General features: G+C 41.8%; 1 protein-coding gene across 3 annotated transcripts in view; it reads left to right on the forward strand.

Annotated features, from left to right (window-relative positions):
- LOC133371487 (collagen alpha-6(IV) chain-like) overlaps positions 1 to 13,269 on the forward strand; it is a 294,936-nt gene that overhangs the window by 255,288 nt on the left and 26,379 nt on the right. For all 3 annotated transcript variants that reach the window (XM_061598999.1, XM_061598997.1, XM_061598998.1), the window contains 5 exons: positions 346 to 471; positions 2,669 to 2,850; positions 6,490 to 6,553; positions 9,466 to 9,540; positions 11,193 to 11,300. In XM_061598999.1, coding sequence (XP_061454983.1) covers positions 346 to 471; positions 2,669 to 2,850; positions 6,490 to 6,553; positions 9,466 to 9,540; positions 11,193 to 11,300 — 555 coding nt within the window. The remainder of the gene's footprint in view (positions 1 to 345; positions 472 to 2,668; positions 2,851 to 6,489; positions 6,554 to 9,465; positions 9,541 to 11,192; positions 11,301 to 13,269) is intronic.

A 13,269-nucleotide genomic window follows, 5' to 3' on the forward strand; every position in this document is an offset into this window, starting at 1 on the left:
AGTGAAATCAAAATATTGGTTGCAGATATTAGATGAAAATTTGAAGGCGGAGTTGAGATGTAGTCCAACTGATTTTGTGCCTGATTTTGCTGCACTAAATGAAATGATTTGTCAGATTTCTCACTAATTATTGTGTATTTTTATATCTTCAAAGTTAATTTTTTTCCTGTCATGTGGTGAAAATGTTCGCCACAATTTTTTCAAGTGTGAAATAACTGTTGGACACCGCTGATCATAGTAATCCTGTCTCCAGATCAATTTGCTGCCAAGTGGGAATGATGGATGTTGTTTCCCATCTATGTGGCTGTGAGTTGTCCTATCACATCTCTCTTTCCACTTTTTCAGGAGACAGAGGCAACCCTGGTCCTCCCGGACCCCCCATTCTCAGGCCTCCAGAACTGGCTCTTACATTCAAAGGAAGCAAAGGAGAGCCTGGCTTCCCTGGGAAAGAAGGATTTCCAGGACCTAGAGGTACTTGTGTTGGCACCGAGATAACATCTAGTTTCCATCTTTGTCCTTAACCATTTGCTCACTGATTAACACCCTAGACTGCATTGAGCAGGGGATTGGACTTGATGGCCGTATAGGTCCCTTGCAACTCTAATATTCTATGATTTTATGATTCTATGACTAGGGTTGGGGAATGTTTTTCAGCCCATAGGCTGTGCATTCCATTCTGGGCAACCTTTCAGAGGCCACATGGTTTAAATGGGGTAGTGCAACAAGCATAAATTTTACCTTTGTTCAGTAGACTAGCTTCTATGCACATTCACACACACCCTCTCTATCCTCCACCCAGATGAGCAAGAGGCATTATCAGAGTTCAAAGACATGTTCCAGCCTGGCAAAAACACATGAGGTGTGAAGCAGGACCCGTGAGGAGTAGACTTGACGAGAGGGAGTGTGGCCTGGGGAGTGTTCTGAGGGCTGGGTAGAGAAGCCTGGAGGGCCGCATTTGGCCCTTGAGCCTGAGGTTCACCACCTCCAGCCTAGGCAATGTTCTTTGGCCTGTTAACTAACGTCAGGTTGAAATTGCCATTTCCCCTTTTTGCAAGTCTTTTGTCCCCTGTGAAAAGGGGGGATTTCTGATGTTCTTTGTTGTTGTTTTTCTTTTGCAGAGAGGGAGGGACAGTTTCCCTGACATTTATTTGGGCATGGGGTTGGTTTGTCTTATTTTTATGAGGATGCTGAGGAGTCTTGGTTTTGGTTTTAAAAACTCTTAAAGTTTCCAATTGAAAGAAAAGAAGCCCTGGTAAAAAGAAGGTAAGCCAAACCACTCACCCCCTCATTTCAGTCTGTAGGGAAATTCTCCCACCCACACCAATCTTTAGGGGCAATTCATTCCTCTCCCAAAAATGCTTTTAATGGCCTTGCAGCCTCAAGGTCATACTACATTGTCCACAGTGCAGTATATTTTTCCCCTCGTGATGCATTGTGGGTAAATTATGTCCATCAGGATGAGACTATCTTTGACTTCCTGGTCTCAGAAATAGGACCTAACCCAACATTGAATGCCCTCCTTCCCACAAAAGGACCTGACATTCACCTGGTAAGGGCTTGGGGATTTTTTAGGAGCTACAGAGGCAGACATTACTCCAGCTTATTTTGGATTCTTTGGGGGAAGCGATGACTGTTTAAAATGGAATAATAGTGGAATAAATGTATGGTGTGAATGTGGCCTGCATTTCCCAGAAGCATCTGACTAGTCACAGTGGGGAAAACAGGAAAGTGGACTAGACAGACCTTTGGCCTGACCCACCAAGTCAATTCTTACCTGAAGTCTATCAGCGGCTACGAGCTATGGAAGCTTAAAATGGAACTTTCTGAGTCAGCATGCCTCATTGTATTATTTATTTATTTAATCATTTATCCCCTGGTTTTTATTTATTTGTTTGTTTGTTTGTTTGCTTGCTTGCTTTATATCCCGCCCTTCCTCCTGGTAGGAGCCCAGGACGGCAAACAAAAGCACTAAAAACCCTTTAAAACATCCTAAAAACAGACTTGAAAATATATTAAAACAAAACATCTTTAAAAACATTTTTTTAAAGCTTTAAAAACATATTTTAAAAAAAGAAAAGGTTTTTGAGGAACGTCCTCCTCAAAGCCACTTGTAATCTCCAGTAAAAACCAACTCTACCTGATAAACAAAATATAAAGATACAAAATACATTGCAACTTGAAACAATAAACCAGCATACAAAGTGGAGTACAAACATAGGATATAAAACATAATACAGATAGTTAAAAACAGCACTAAGAGATTTTAAAAAATCACCAAGAATTAAAAACTGCAGAAATGAAATAGGCTGATTTGAGAAGGCTTGGGAGAAAAGAAAAGTTTTCAAGCTAACATTGAAAACAGAACAATGTCGGGGCTTGCTTCAATCTTACGGGAGGAGAATTCCGGTACAGATGCAAGAAAACAACAACAGGAAAGGGCTGTTGCCTTCATGCCCTACTTATGGGCTTCTCTGAAGCTTCCGATTGGCCACTTTAGGAAACGGAATGCCGGACTGGACAATCCATTGGGGCCCTTGTGTTCTTTAAGTGAAACTCAAATTGCTGTAGCGCTTATACGTCAGGTGTAATCTGTTACTTCCCCTTTCAGAGAACTGCCGAACCATACTTTGCCATAACAACTGTGTTTTTCTTTCCTATGTAACTTTAGGGAACAAGGGACCTCCTGGGCCCCATGGACAGCCAGGACTCCCAGGAATAGCCGGGTTGCCAGGCAGAGAGAAAGGACCAATCGGTGATCCAGGTCTCCCAGGAACATTCGGTTCTCCTGGCTTCCCGGGACAGAAAGGAGCTGCTGGCATTGTGGGTTTTCCAGGAATGACTGGAGAAAGTGTAAGTGTGCCTATTTCTTTTTGAATGGGAGCTTAAATTGGGTTCCTTTTGACTGCTCCTGTCTTGCTCTGGAGAGCCAGATGGTCTCTTGCAACCATTGGGCTTGACTTGTGAGAGTGCCTCCAGACTGTCACTGTTTTGCAGGAGGGATTCCAGCACATACTGGAAATTTAGGTTTGCACAGTTAAAGTGGATTAAAGGGCTCTTTTGCCCTAGCACAACAAACCCACTTTAAATGACTTTTTGTGCTTAGGAAAGAGATGGGGAAAGTGTGGGATGGATGAATAATTAGCGGGAAGGCATATGGATGCCCTGCAAGCAAATCAGCATGAATGCTCAAATAAAAACCAGACATAGGCTAACCTCCACATAAGCTTTGAGCAAGCAAATCAAGATGAATGCTCAGTGAGGTCGTCTGGAGGAGCCCTGAATCTTTCTGACCCCTTTGTAGCCACAGATCTGGGTGTGTGCTGGATCTTTCACAAGGCCCAGTTCAATGAGCATCACCATGGAATGACTGCCAGAACAAGCTGAAAGAAAAGCAGCCATGTGACCTCCATCCCATCCCATCTAGGAGCTGTGCAGTGTGATGGATGCTGCTGTTGCATAGTCGCCAAAAATGCTAGGGCAGAACCTAAGAAAGTGGGCTAGGAAACATTGAGTGCTCATTGTGGGATCCAGCTGTACAAGAGTGTTATAGTTAGATATTGGCCTTGCAGTTAGGACTGCATCATAGTGTTGGGTTTAAATTTAAAGCCCCCTCCCCTCCCAGGAAGGGTGAGCTAGCGCACACCTCAGCCCCGAATAGAAGTGCAAGCTTTAGCAATTTAGTTTACCTGATAGTGGTTCAGCCAGATACCAAGTAAAGCAACACAGAAACTGCTTGATCAAGAGGGATCTCTGCTCTACACAGACAGAAGTCTGTCAGGTCAGAGAACGCCGTTTATTAAGTAAAGCATCCCTTATATAGTTTTTATAAACAAAACAAGATACAATATTATTAAAAAATCATAAGATGGGAATACATTAATACAGAGATAAGTAAGCGCATTTTGTTCATCATTGTTGCATTTCTTCTGATTCTAAAAAGCGAGAGTTTTGATAAGGAATTCATACACTTGTCAGTCTTTAAAGAAAACTTGTTCTGAGATAAGAGCTAAGGAAGCGAGGAAAAGGAGCAGATTGACACCAAAAGGAGCAGATTGACACCAAAAGAGATAAAATGTTACTAATGTGCCTATACAATTTACTAGCTTAGCAGTATGATGTAAATCTTATGGATACAATTGTAATAAGATATTTTGAGAATGCTTCTTGCTTGTGCTGGAGTAGCTACAATATTACAGGATGTGTATAGTGTTTTTAAGACAGAGAGAAATAACAACATCTAGAGTGGATACATTTTATCTCATTTTTACAGAGATGTTACAGAGAGGTGCCTTAGGCTTTTGGTTCTCACGAAGAAAAATGAAGCTTAGAATAGTTGTCCTTCCCATCCTCTCCGAGTCCCATAAATCACTGCAACACTGGTTCTGACAATAATGTAGGTTTCTTGACAACTCTTGGGGTCTAGGGAATGATTTTTACCTAACAATAGCTCAGTGGGAGAGCATCTGCTTTGCATGCAGAAGGTCCCAGGTTCAATCCCCACTATCTCCAGTTAGGGCTGGGAAAGGAGACCCCTGCCTGAAATCCACTGTTGGTGTACATCAGAAATTAGGGTCTTGTGGCCCTCCAGATGTTGTTGGACTCCAGTTGTTGATGGGAGTTGTAGTCCCAGGAACATCTAGAGTGCCATACATTCCCCATTCCTGGTATAGACAGTGGAAGCTGGTGGTTCTAATGTCAATGGGGCACTTGGGGTTTAGTCTGAACTTTCAAGGAGCTGTCCAAGGTGCTGAAAGCTTGATGGATCACTGGTCCTTCTCATTATAAAGAGCATCCTGTGTTCCTGTGCTGTGTTCCCAGCCCTTGTTTGTTTAAGATATTTGTATATCATTTTTCAAGCGACTCTCGCAAAAGCTGTTTGCATCAGATTATTAAAACAATAAAAATCAAGGAATGTTTTATAATAAGACAGAAAAGGACCTCCCTTTTTTAAAGCCTGGGATATGGATGGTTGTAGCTCACCAAACATTTTCTTCTTCTCCTCACTGCCCGCAGGGCAAGACAGTTGTTGCTTCAGGATGCTGGGTAGTCACACAATAATGGTAGCTGAGGTGCACTGATCGCTCTGAATTTCATCTTTAGCACTGGCTGGAGTTAATATAAATCATGAAGATTAAATGACATTTCACTTCAGTGATCCACGTGCTGAAAATCCCCCCTCCCCAGACTACTAAAATGTGCTAGATGTGGTAGCCCTTGAAGATGGTCCTGAAGCTGCAATGTCTGCAAACTTTGTCCACATGATTATTGAGTGCATCATCATTTAGGAACCATATAATACCTGTCCTAAAGGAGTTGCATTGGCTGCCTGATTCAAGGTTCTGATGCTGGTTTATTCATTCATTGGCGATCGCTCATGGCTGACTAAGATTGTCTTCCAAGATGCGGAGATTGGCCCACGACGATCAACACACAATCTTGACAGAAAAAGGCTTTGATCCAATGGCATGGGATAACACAACAATTGGAAGTCTTTTATCTGCTGCAGCCTTCATCCTCCTTCACATCCATTGTAACGTACACATTGTTATCCTCTGCCTGTTCTGCCATTGAGGACTTTCTTGGATCATTCTTTGTCTGGTTCCTCTCCTTTGACTTACCACTATGGGTGACCCTGCTGGGAGTACATGACTCCCGACGGCATCGCTCATAGGGTTCATTGGAATACGCAAGCCAACTCACCACTACAAGGTGACCATCCAGCGAGGGGGCTGGTTTTTAAAGCCCTAAACAACTTGGAGCCAAAATACATAACGAAATACCTCCCATATCAACCTGCTCATGAGTTAAGATCTGGCGGGGAGGGCCTCTTGGTTGTTCCACAGGTGAATAACATCTGTTACGCAGTAATCCGGAAGAGGGCTTTCTCAGTTGTGGTGACCTATCTTTGGAATGTCCTTCCCTCCCAGGAATGGTTGGTGCCAACTTTGGTCTCTTCCAGAGTGTCACTATGTTAGAGCAGGTTTCAGTCACATACCAGCAAATTCAGGTTGTGCAACTGTAGTTGATTGGGAGGTCTTGCGCAACCCGCTTGCCTTAAAGATCAGACTTTTTGAGATAAGGAAAGTGATGAGAAAATGCATTGGAAAATGTGTGATAACTCTTGCTTTGATGCACATCATCTAACCTCCCCACAAACAAATCAGAATGCTCATTAAATAGCCAATGCCATCTAATCTCGCGAACAAATCAGGATGAATGCTCAATAAATAGATGCTCTGGAAGTTGCCTTTGTAAGGATTTGGCAGCAACTGAAGATCCTTTTTTTTCTTGCCCAGGCTTTTCTTGCTTAGTTTGATTCTTGCTTTGTTTTGCCCTGCTGTCTTGGCTTTTTGTTTCTATCTGCCTTGCTGATGTTATTTTATCAATGAATATGTTTTATTAGTTTTAATGTATCCCACCCTGGAATCATTTACTCAATGAAGGGTGGGTTGGAAAGCCTTCTGATAAATATACAGTTTCCTTCACCAGGGTGCTGAGGGTGTATCAGGGCCACCTGGAATACCAGGAACTAGTGGACTGCGTGGTCCAAAGGGTAAGTCACTAGCATGATCTTTTCAGCTACCTTTCCAGAGAGCAAAACACAAAAGGGCCACAGTGCGGGGGGGGGGGGAGGAGAGAAAGAGAGAGCACATTCTAATGGGGAATGTAAAATGGTGTATTGATGGTAGGGATGGAAAGTTCTGTCAATTTTGGTTTTCTCATTTTTCTAATCTGAAATTCAGTTCTCTAGATTTTTGCAGCAATTTGTGATTTTTTAAAAGAAAAAAAGCTCTCCAATGTGTGAATTTCTCCTAATAAACCCATTTTTGTAGGCATTTGACTAATATACACATTTTTGCAAGCCATTTCTCATCATATAACACATTTTTGTGTGTTATTTTCACTCATATATTCATATTTATGCACACTTTCCCCAATATATGCATTTTAAAGCATTGGCTGGCTGGCAACCTGCATCGCAAAATCGAATAAATGCAGATCTTGATCTGTGTTTCGGTTCTCATATTACGTTGGAAAGTGTGGATTTGATAGATTCAGCTTGAAATGTGAACGGAATAGAAATTCTCACCGGTCCCGAATTAGTGGAGGTGTGGGAGTAGAATGGGATGAGTGATACTGAGTAGTAAGTACAGCATGATTTGTGTAGATATAAGATGGAATTTGGGTGTGCTGTGTAAGTATTGGTTGAGTGTTGTATATGGTGAGTCAGGATGTGCCCTGGCAAGAGGGAGGCTGGAGAAGGAAGGGATCCCTGACTCTTAAGATGTTTGCAAAATGTTTGCTTTTTGTGGGATTTTATTATTTTATATTGCATGCCTTGTATTTTTCTATTGTATCGTGTTGCGTGTAGTTTTTCAGTTTCATTGTTAGTTTTAAATATGTGTGCAACGAGAGAGAATGTGTTATTTTGTAAACCGCTTAGATACTCTTAGTATTAATTGGTATAGAAACATATTAAATAAATGTTTGTTTATGTGACCATTTCTGGTGCTCCTAGAAAGGGGCAACATTTTCATTTAAAACAAAGTCATTGTTCTGCTCACATAACACTTGAACTCTTGGCTGCTTAATGAAATTGATGGGCAGATTCAGGATAGACATAAGGACTAGTAACACAACAGATATTTCACTTGTGGGGTGCAGGGCCACAATGATTTTGTGATGGGCACTAGTTGGATGGTAACAGCAACTGCTGGGATCTGCAGATAGCTGCCCCATGTGATGAGCCACTGAATGGCAGGTGGCAGCTTCTCCATGAAGTATTTTTGAGGACTGGAAGTGATGCCAGCTAGCCAGCCTAGCTGTTGGATGTTCTCTGACGAAGGGGTATAAGGGTGTTTGCTGTTCCACTCAATCTTTATTTAAGCAACAAGGTCTTCTCAAGCTTTGATGTGTTCCTGTATCCTTGGTTGCACATCAGGCATCACTGACATGCAACCAGAGCTTGGAAGTAATTAGTTACAAAGAACAGTAAGGGCAGTTCGGCGATGGAACCGACTGCCTGGGGAGGTGGTGGGATCCCCTTCGCTGGATGTCTTCAAGCAGAGGCTGGACAGCTATCTGCGGGAGATGCTCTAGCTGTGGATTTCCTGCTGTGAGCAGGGGGTTGGACTCGATGGCCTACAAGGCCCCTTCCAACTCTATGATTCTATTCTATTCTACTTTTTTGAGGAACGAGTGGGTAATTCCTTTACATTTTGATTGTAATAGAATGAGGAGCAATTTTATTACTTTTGTGGAGTAATTGTAATGTTTCCAGCATTACTTTGGGGCACTACTTGGGGGGGGAGCAGGGGAAGTCTTCTGCTCCTCTGATTTGTGGATGAAAATCATGTGCCTCAAACTGGGCTTCTGTGCAGCGTCGCTCTACCCTCATGCTCAGGGGGTGGGTAGGGGGCAACGAGGGAGGAGGGGGAGAGCCAGACGGGGGTGGAGCGGAGAAAACAATTGTTTTAAAAAATGGATGGTGGTGGTGAAGAATGGAGTGGAGGGAAGAAGGAGCCGGAGGGCAAGTACATGAATAAAGGAGGAGGAGGAGGAGGCAGCAGAATGGAGATAAAGACCTGTGGAGGTGAAAGGTGACACGCACGTGTAGGTGGGTGTGAGTGAGTGAGTGAGTGAGTGAGTGAGTGAGTGAGTGAGTGAGTGAGTGAGTGAGTGAGTGAGTGAGTGAGTGAGTGAGTGAGTGAGTGAGTGAGTGAGTGAGTGAGTGAGTGAGTGAGTGAGTGAGTGAGTGAGTGAGTGAGTGAGAGAGAGAGAGAGAGAGAGAGAGAGAGAGAGAGAGAGAGAATACTGTGCTTGCACTTGGCACACAAAGTGGCCTCCACCGCCCTCCCTGACTACTTTGCTGCATTTGCAGTGTTTTAACTTTTTTGCATCTCAGGGTTGGGTAGGTGTCCCTTAGTTGGTGGCAGGGCAGGGTCCGGGTGGTAGTTAAGTGAGAGAGATTATGATTGCTAGTTGGGGGGGGTTGCACTTGGTTTGACGGGCAAAGGTCTGAGTAGTGGCCTTTGCCTCCCTCCCCACCTCCCTTACCAGTGGAGAGACTACCACTGCTATCTTATGGATAACAGGAATTATTCTACTACTTCTGTGTGTGTGTTTATTTTTAATGTTGTTTTAGGCGACTTAGTGTGCAGCAGCCAAGGCCAGCACTTTGTAGGCACTCTAGGGTTTTTTTTAAGTAACTTAAGTCTAATTGTAGTGATTACTTTTGGGTAACTGTAAAGTAATCAATTCTTTTCAGAACAATTGTAATGGTAATTTATTCCTTTTGGGGGCCATGTAACAGTAATTGTAATTTATTCCTTTTTAAGAGTAATCTTCCAAGCTCTGCATGCAACTTACATGTGAAACTCTGGAAGTGGAACCTTTTCAAGTGTTTGTACAGAAATACTGATGAAAGGTGGGAAATGGAGGCTGTTGTTGTTTCCCCCCTTCCAGGTGACCGAGGAGAATCGTTTGGAATCCCAGGTGGTATAGGGCCTAAAGGACAACGAGGGGACCCTGGATTTCCAGGTAAGCAACCTACGGTGATCCTTGAAAGGTTCCTGGAAGAGAAGACTTCTGGGCTTGTTAAGAAATTGACCAAGATTTCACATTCCTTGAGTTCTAAGAAAAAAGTTGGCCTTGGCATTAGCCACCATTTTTCAGATTGCCACTGCCAGAAGTGTAGTCAAGTTTCCTGAGGTTGTGGACCTTGGGTCCTATCCAGTCCTCTCACTAGCAAGGCCCCTTGCACAAGCAGATGCCCTACAAATTTGTCAAAATGCAAACACAGTTTGGGTTGGTCTTTCACAGTCCAATCCACTTCCTGTGTAGTTTGAAATAATTTGGTAACATGTGCCTCTGAGCATATGGTGAGTGGTAGCAACACCTGCAATCAGCCCAAATAGTAGAAACAAGACAAATGCTATGCTAAACTTGTTTCACCAGGGAGGAAGCAACATTATTAAGACAGTTGACATAATTCAGATAGTCACTTTAAATATGTCTGATATACTTTGCAATTTTAGTGAAGTTTCCTATAGGAAATCATTTTCTTTTGCTTCTGTTTCTGTGAATTTGTGAAGTACAGCAACACTTTGCAAAATTTACACTAAAAAAAACTCCAAACATAATTGTGGAATAATGGCACTGCCTATTCTGCAGAATAGTCTCCAGTGGACATCAGGAGTGTCTCAGTTTGTGCAAGATAAAAACCAGTGGGAAGTGAAATATATTCTAGCAAAATTCTAGGTGTGCTCTATGTTTTTAATTGACCGTGCCCACCTTGCCTTAAATGAAGTGGTTTAAACATAGCAGGCTGAAAACATGCATCCTCTTTTTTCCAACAACTAGTCATTGCTGAAGTAGCAACATATTATAATCAGTCTGATTTTACATCAAGCTGCAGTTACAGATTCAACTGTTAATGCACCCAAAATAGAAATAGAACATAACCTCCAATCTGAAACACAAAAGGCTGTCTTCACCATCATATGACATTGACCAATAAAAAGGCTTTGAAATTAATAAAAATAAATTTGACACAGATTTCTAGGATGAATAATGAGGGAAATAAAATTTTCTAGATTAGATTCTCTGTAGAAAAATTAGTAACACAGGAAAGAAGCAAAGTAAGAAGAACACCAACAAACATACAAAAATATAATTCTCCATCTTTGGAGATGGCAGGTGTTGCCGCCACTCACCATATGCTCAGAGGCACATGTTACCAAATTCTTCCAAGCTACACAGGAAGTGGATTGGACTGTGAAAGACCAACCCAAATGGTGTTGGCATTTTGACCAATTTGTAGGGCAGTACAATATGTCAGAGAGGAGGCCAGGTCTCCAGCTCCCCTGGTGCATTCACTATAGCTGCCCAATTTCCCTGCTTTTTAAAGTTTGATAGAAATATCTGTTGGCTATAGGTACATTCTTAAACAGCAAGGGTTTTTGCCTATTAGGAAATCTTTATAAATTTTAGATGCTCTATTCTTTTGTTTTCTCCTTTTAATTGCACACAAATTTGTATATTTCTTTTCTTCTTTCAACTCGATTGTATCTTTCTCAGTACTTACTACGTTGTGAAAAATTATGTTTATTTTGCCAATTATATATAAATAAAATTTTGTGGAAGAAATGAGCATCTAATATAGCAACATGACTTCTGTGTGATCTTTTGAGGTGAACGAGGCTTCGACGGACCAAAGGGTGAGCCAGGACACCCTGGAAGTGTTGGGCTGAAAGGACAGAAAGGTGCACCAGGTGACTTTGGCCAAGAAGGACCACCAGGTACCTGGGCTCTTTTTAGGGTAGTTAACCAGGGAGGGCATGTTTCCTGTGAGATGTTCGTTCTATTCAACAGAGGCATGGAAAATCTCCTGTCTTGTTCTCCGCCCCCAAGTCGTTATATTATTAGCCAGTGTGGTATAATGGTTAGCGTTTGGGACTAGGATGGCCTAGACCCAGGTTTAAATCCCTACATGTCCATGAAGCTCACTAGGTGACCCTGGGGCAGTCTCTCAGCTTACTCTACCTCACAGGGTTGCTGTGAGGACAAAATGAGCTGGGGGAAGGAACATCTATCGCATTGATGGGCAGAAACTAGATCAGGATCTCCTGGTAGATCTCTGGATGAAATGCAGTAAATCAGCAAGAGTTTCTGGCTCTCCATTGTTTCACAACAGCAAGAAAATGACTGTCCCTGCCTAAATTAGGCTGCTGAAATGAAAGAGGTTAATCAAGTGTGGAATTCTGTGCAAAAGACTGTGACCTCAGTTCAGTTCTGGTATTGAAAGCAAATTCCTACATTCAGATTGTGCTCAGAGGCATCCTGTTCTTTCATTCTGTGTCTTTGGTGCCTGCTTCTGGTTGGTACAGAATGACGGATATATGTCCATGAGCAAAATATTTCAATTTATTAAGCTGAGATGGGATCATCTCAACTCAGCCAACTTTACATTCATAAGAAGGGAGGAGGGGGGTTCATGGTGTTTCTGAGATAGCACATGAAGCAGCGCTCAAGAGTAGGTGGAATGAAAGAATTAATCCAGAACTGTTGGTACTGTTTTTAATGGAAAGAACTTGGGTCCAGGATATCTTAAGGACCACTTGAGTCCTTACATTCCAGCTCGATCACTGAGATCATCCGGAGAAACACTGCAGCTTCTCCCCTGTGTCACAGAAGCCCGGCTGGCCTCAGACAGAAGTCAGGCATTTAGGGTTGCCAGTCCTATGCTGTGGAACACTCTTCCAGCAGAGATTCAGCAGGCATGCTCTCTTTTAACTTTCAGGCATCTTTTGAAGACTTTTTTTTATAACAGGCCTATACAGTTGTTTAACGTTTTCTTGAGTAGCCAGTAATTTCTGTGATAGTTCTGTACTGGTTTTGAAGGGTTTTTAAAATGTTTTTATATTGCTGATATTTTGTGAAAGGGCAATATATAAATACTTACATATATACAAATAAATACATTTCAAACATTAATTCAAATGCATTTTAGAAAAGTAAAGTAAGTTACTGGAAAATGACAATGGAGGCCAGTTTAATGTGAGAGGATAGGAACAGCCATTTTCAATTACATTTAAGTTGACTTATGGATCATCCAGCTCAATTATTTATTTGTTTGTTGATTTCATTTGTTCATTGCTTTCCACAAAAAACAAATACATCAAGAAAATACAATTTAAATTATTATCTAAAAATTGCTCAATTGAGATTTGAATTGGACAGCTATTTAACTCAAGTAAATGTACATTTATCCACTTTCAGTCATTTCAGTTTGTCTATCATGCCCACAGTAAAATCATCATTGTTACTGTTTATTTGTGTTCCAGCTTTCCATAGTAAACCACAAGGTGTCTCGTAATATCAAAACACTTTACATAATTTGCTAACAGTTACAAGAGATAGCAAAAAATTAGTTATATAAACAATTAATGAAAGCACCTCATAGTAACAAATATATGAGAAAATTAAACAATCCACTGAGCGTTCATAAAGTCTGACAGTAAAAATACAAGGACATAATCCAGATTCATATCAGAAAATAATGCATCTCTAAAATTAAATCATGACCCCAGCAACAACCCCTAAACAATGCCCCAGCTTAATAGTCCCTAGACCTTCTAAGCAGCAGAAGCAACCTTTGTGAAGGTCCTGCCCTCCCAGGGTAGGTGGAAATGAGTCAGAAAAGCAGAAGCCAGCCTTGCAGAATTTACAGTGAGATAAAGTGTGAACATATTTCAGTCTATTTTTATT

Source organism: Rhineura floridana, chromosome 16, assembly GCF_030035675.1.
Source record: "Rhineura floridana isolate rRhiFlo1 chromosome 16, rRhiFlo1.hap2, whole genome shotgun sequence".
Lineage (NCBI taxonomy): Eukaryota > Metazoa > Chordata > Lepidosauria > Squamata > Rhineuridae > Rhineura > Rhineura floridana.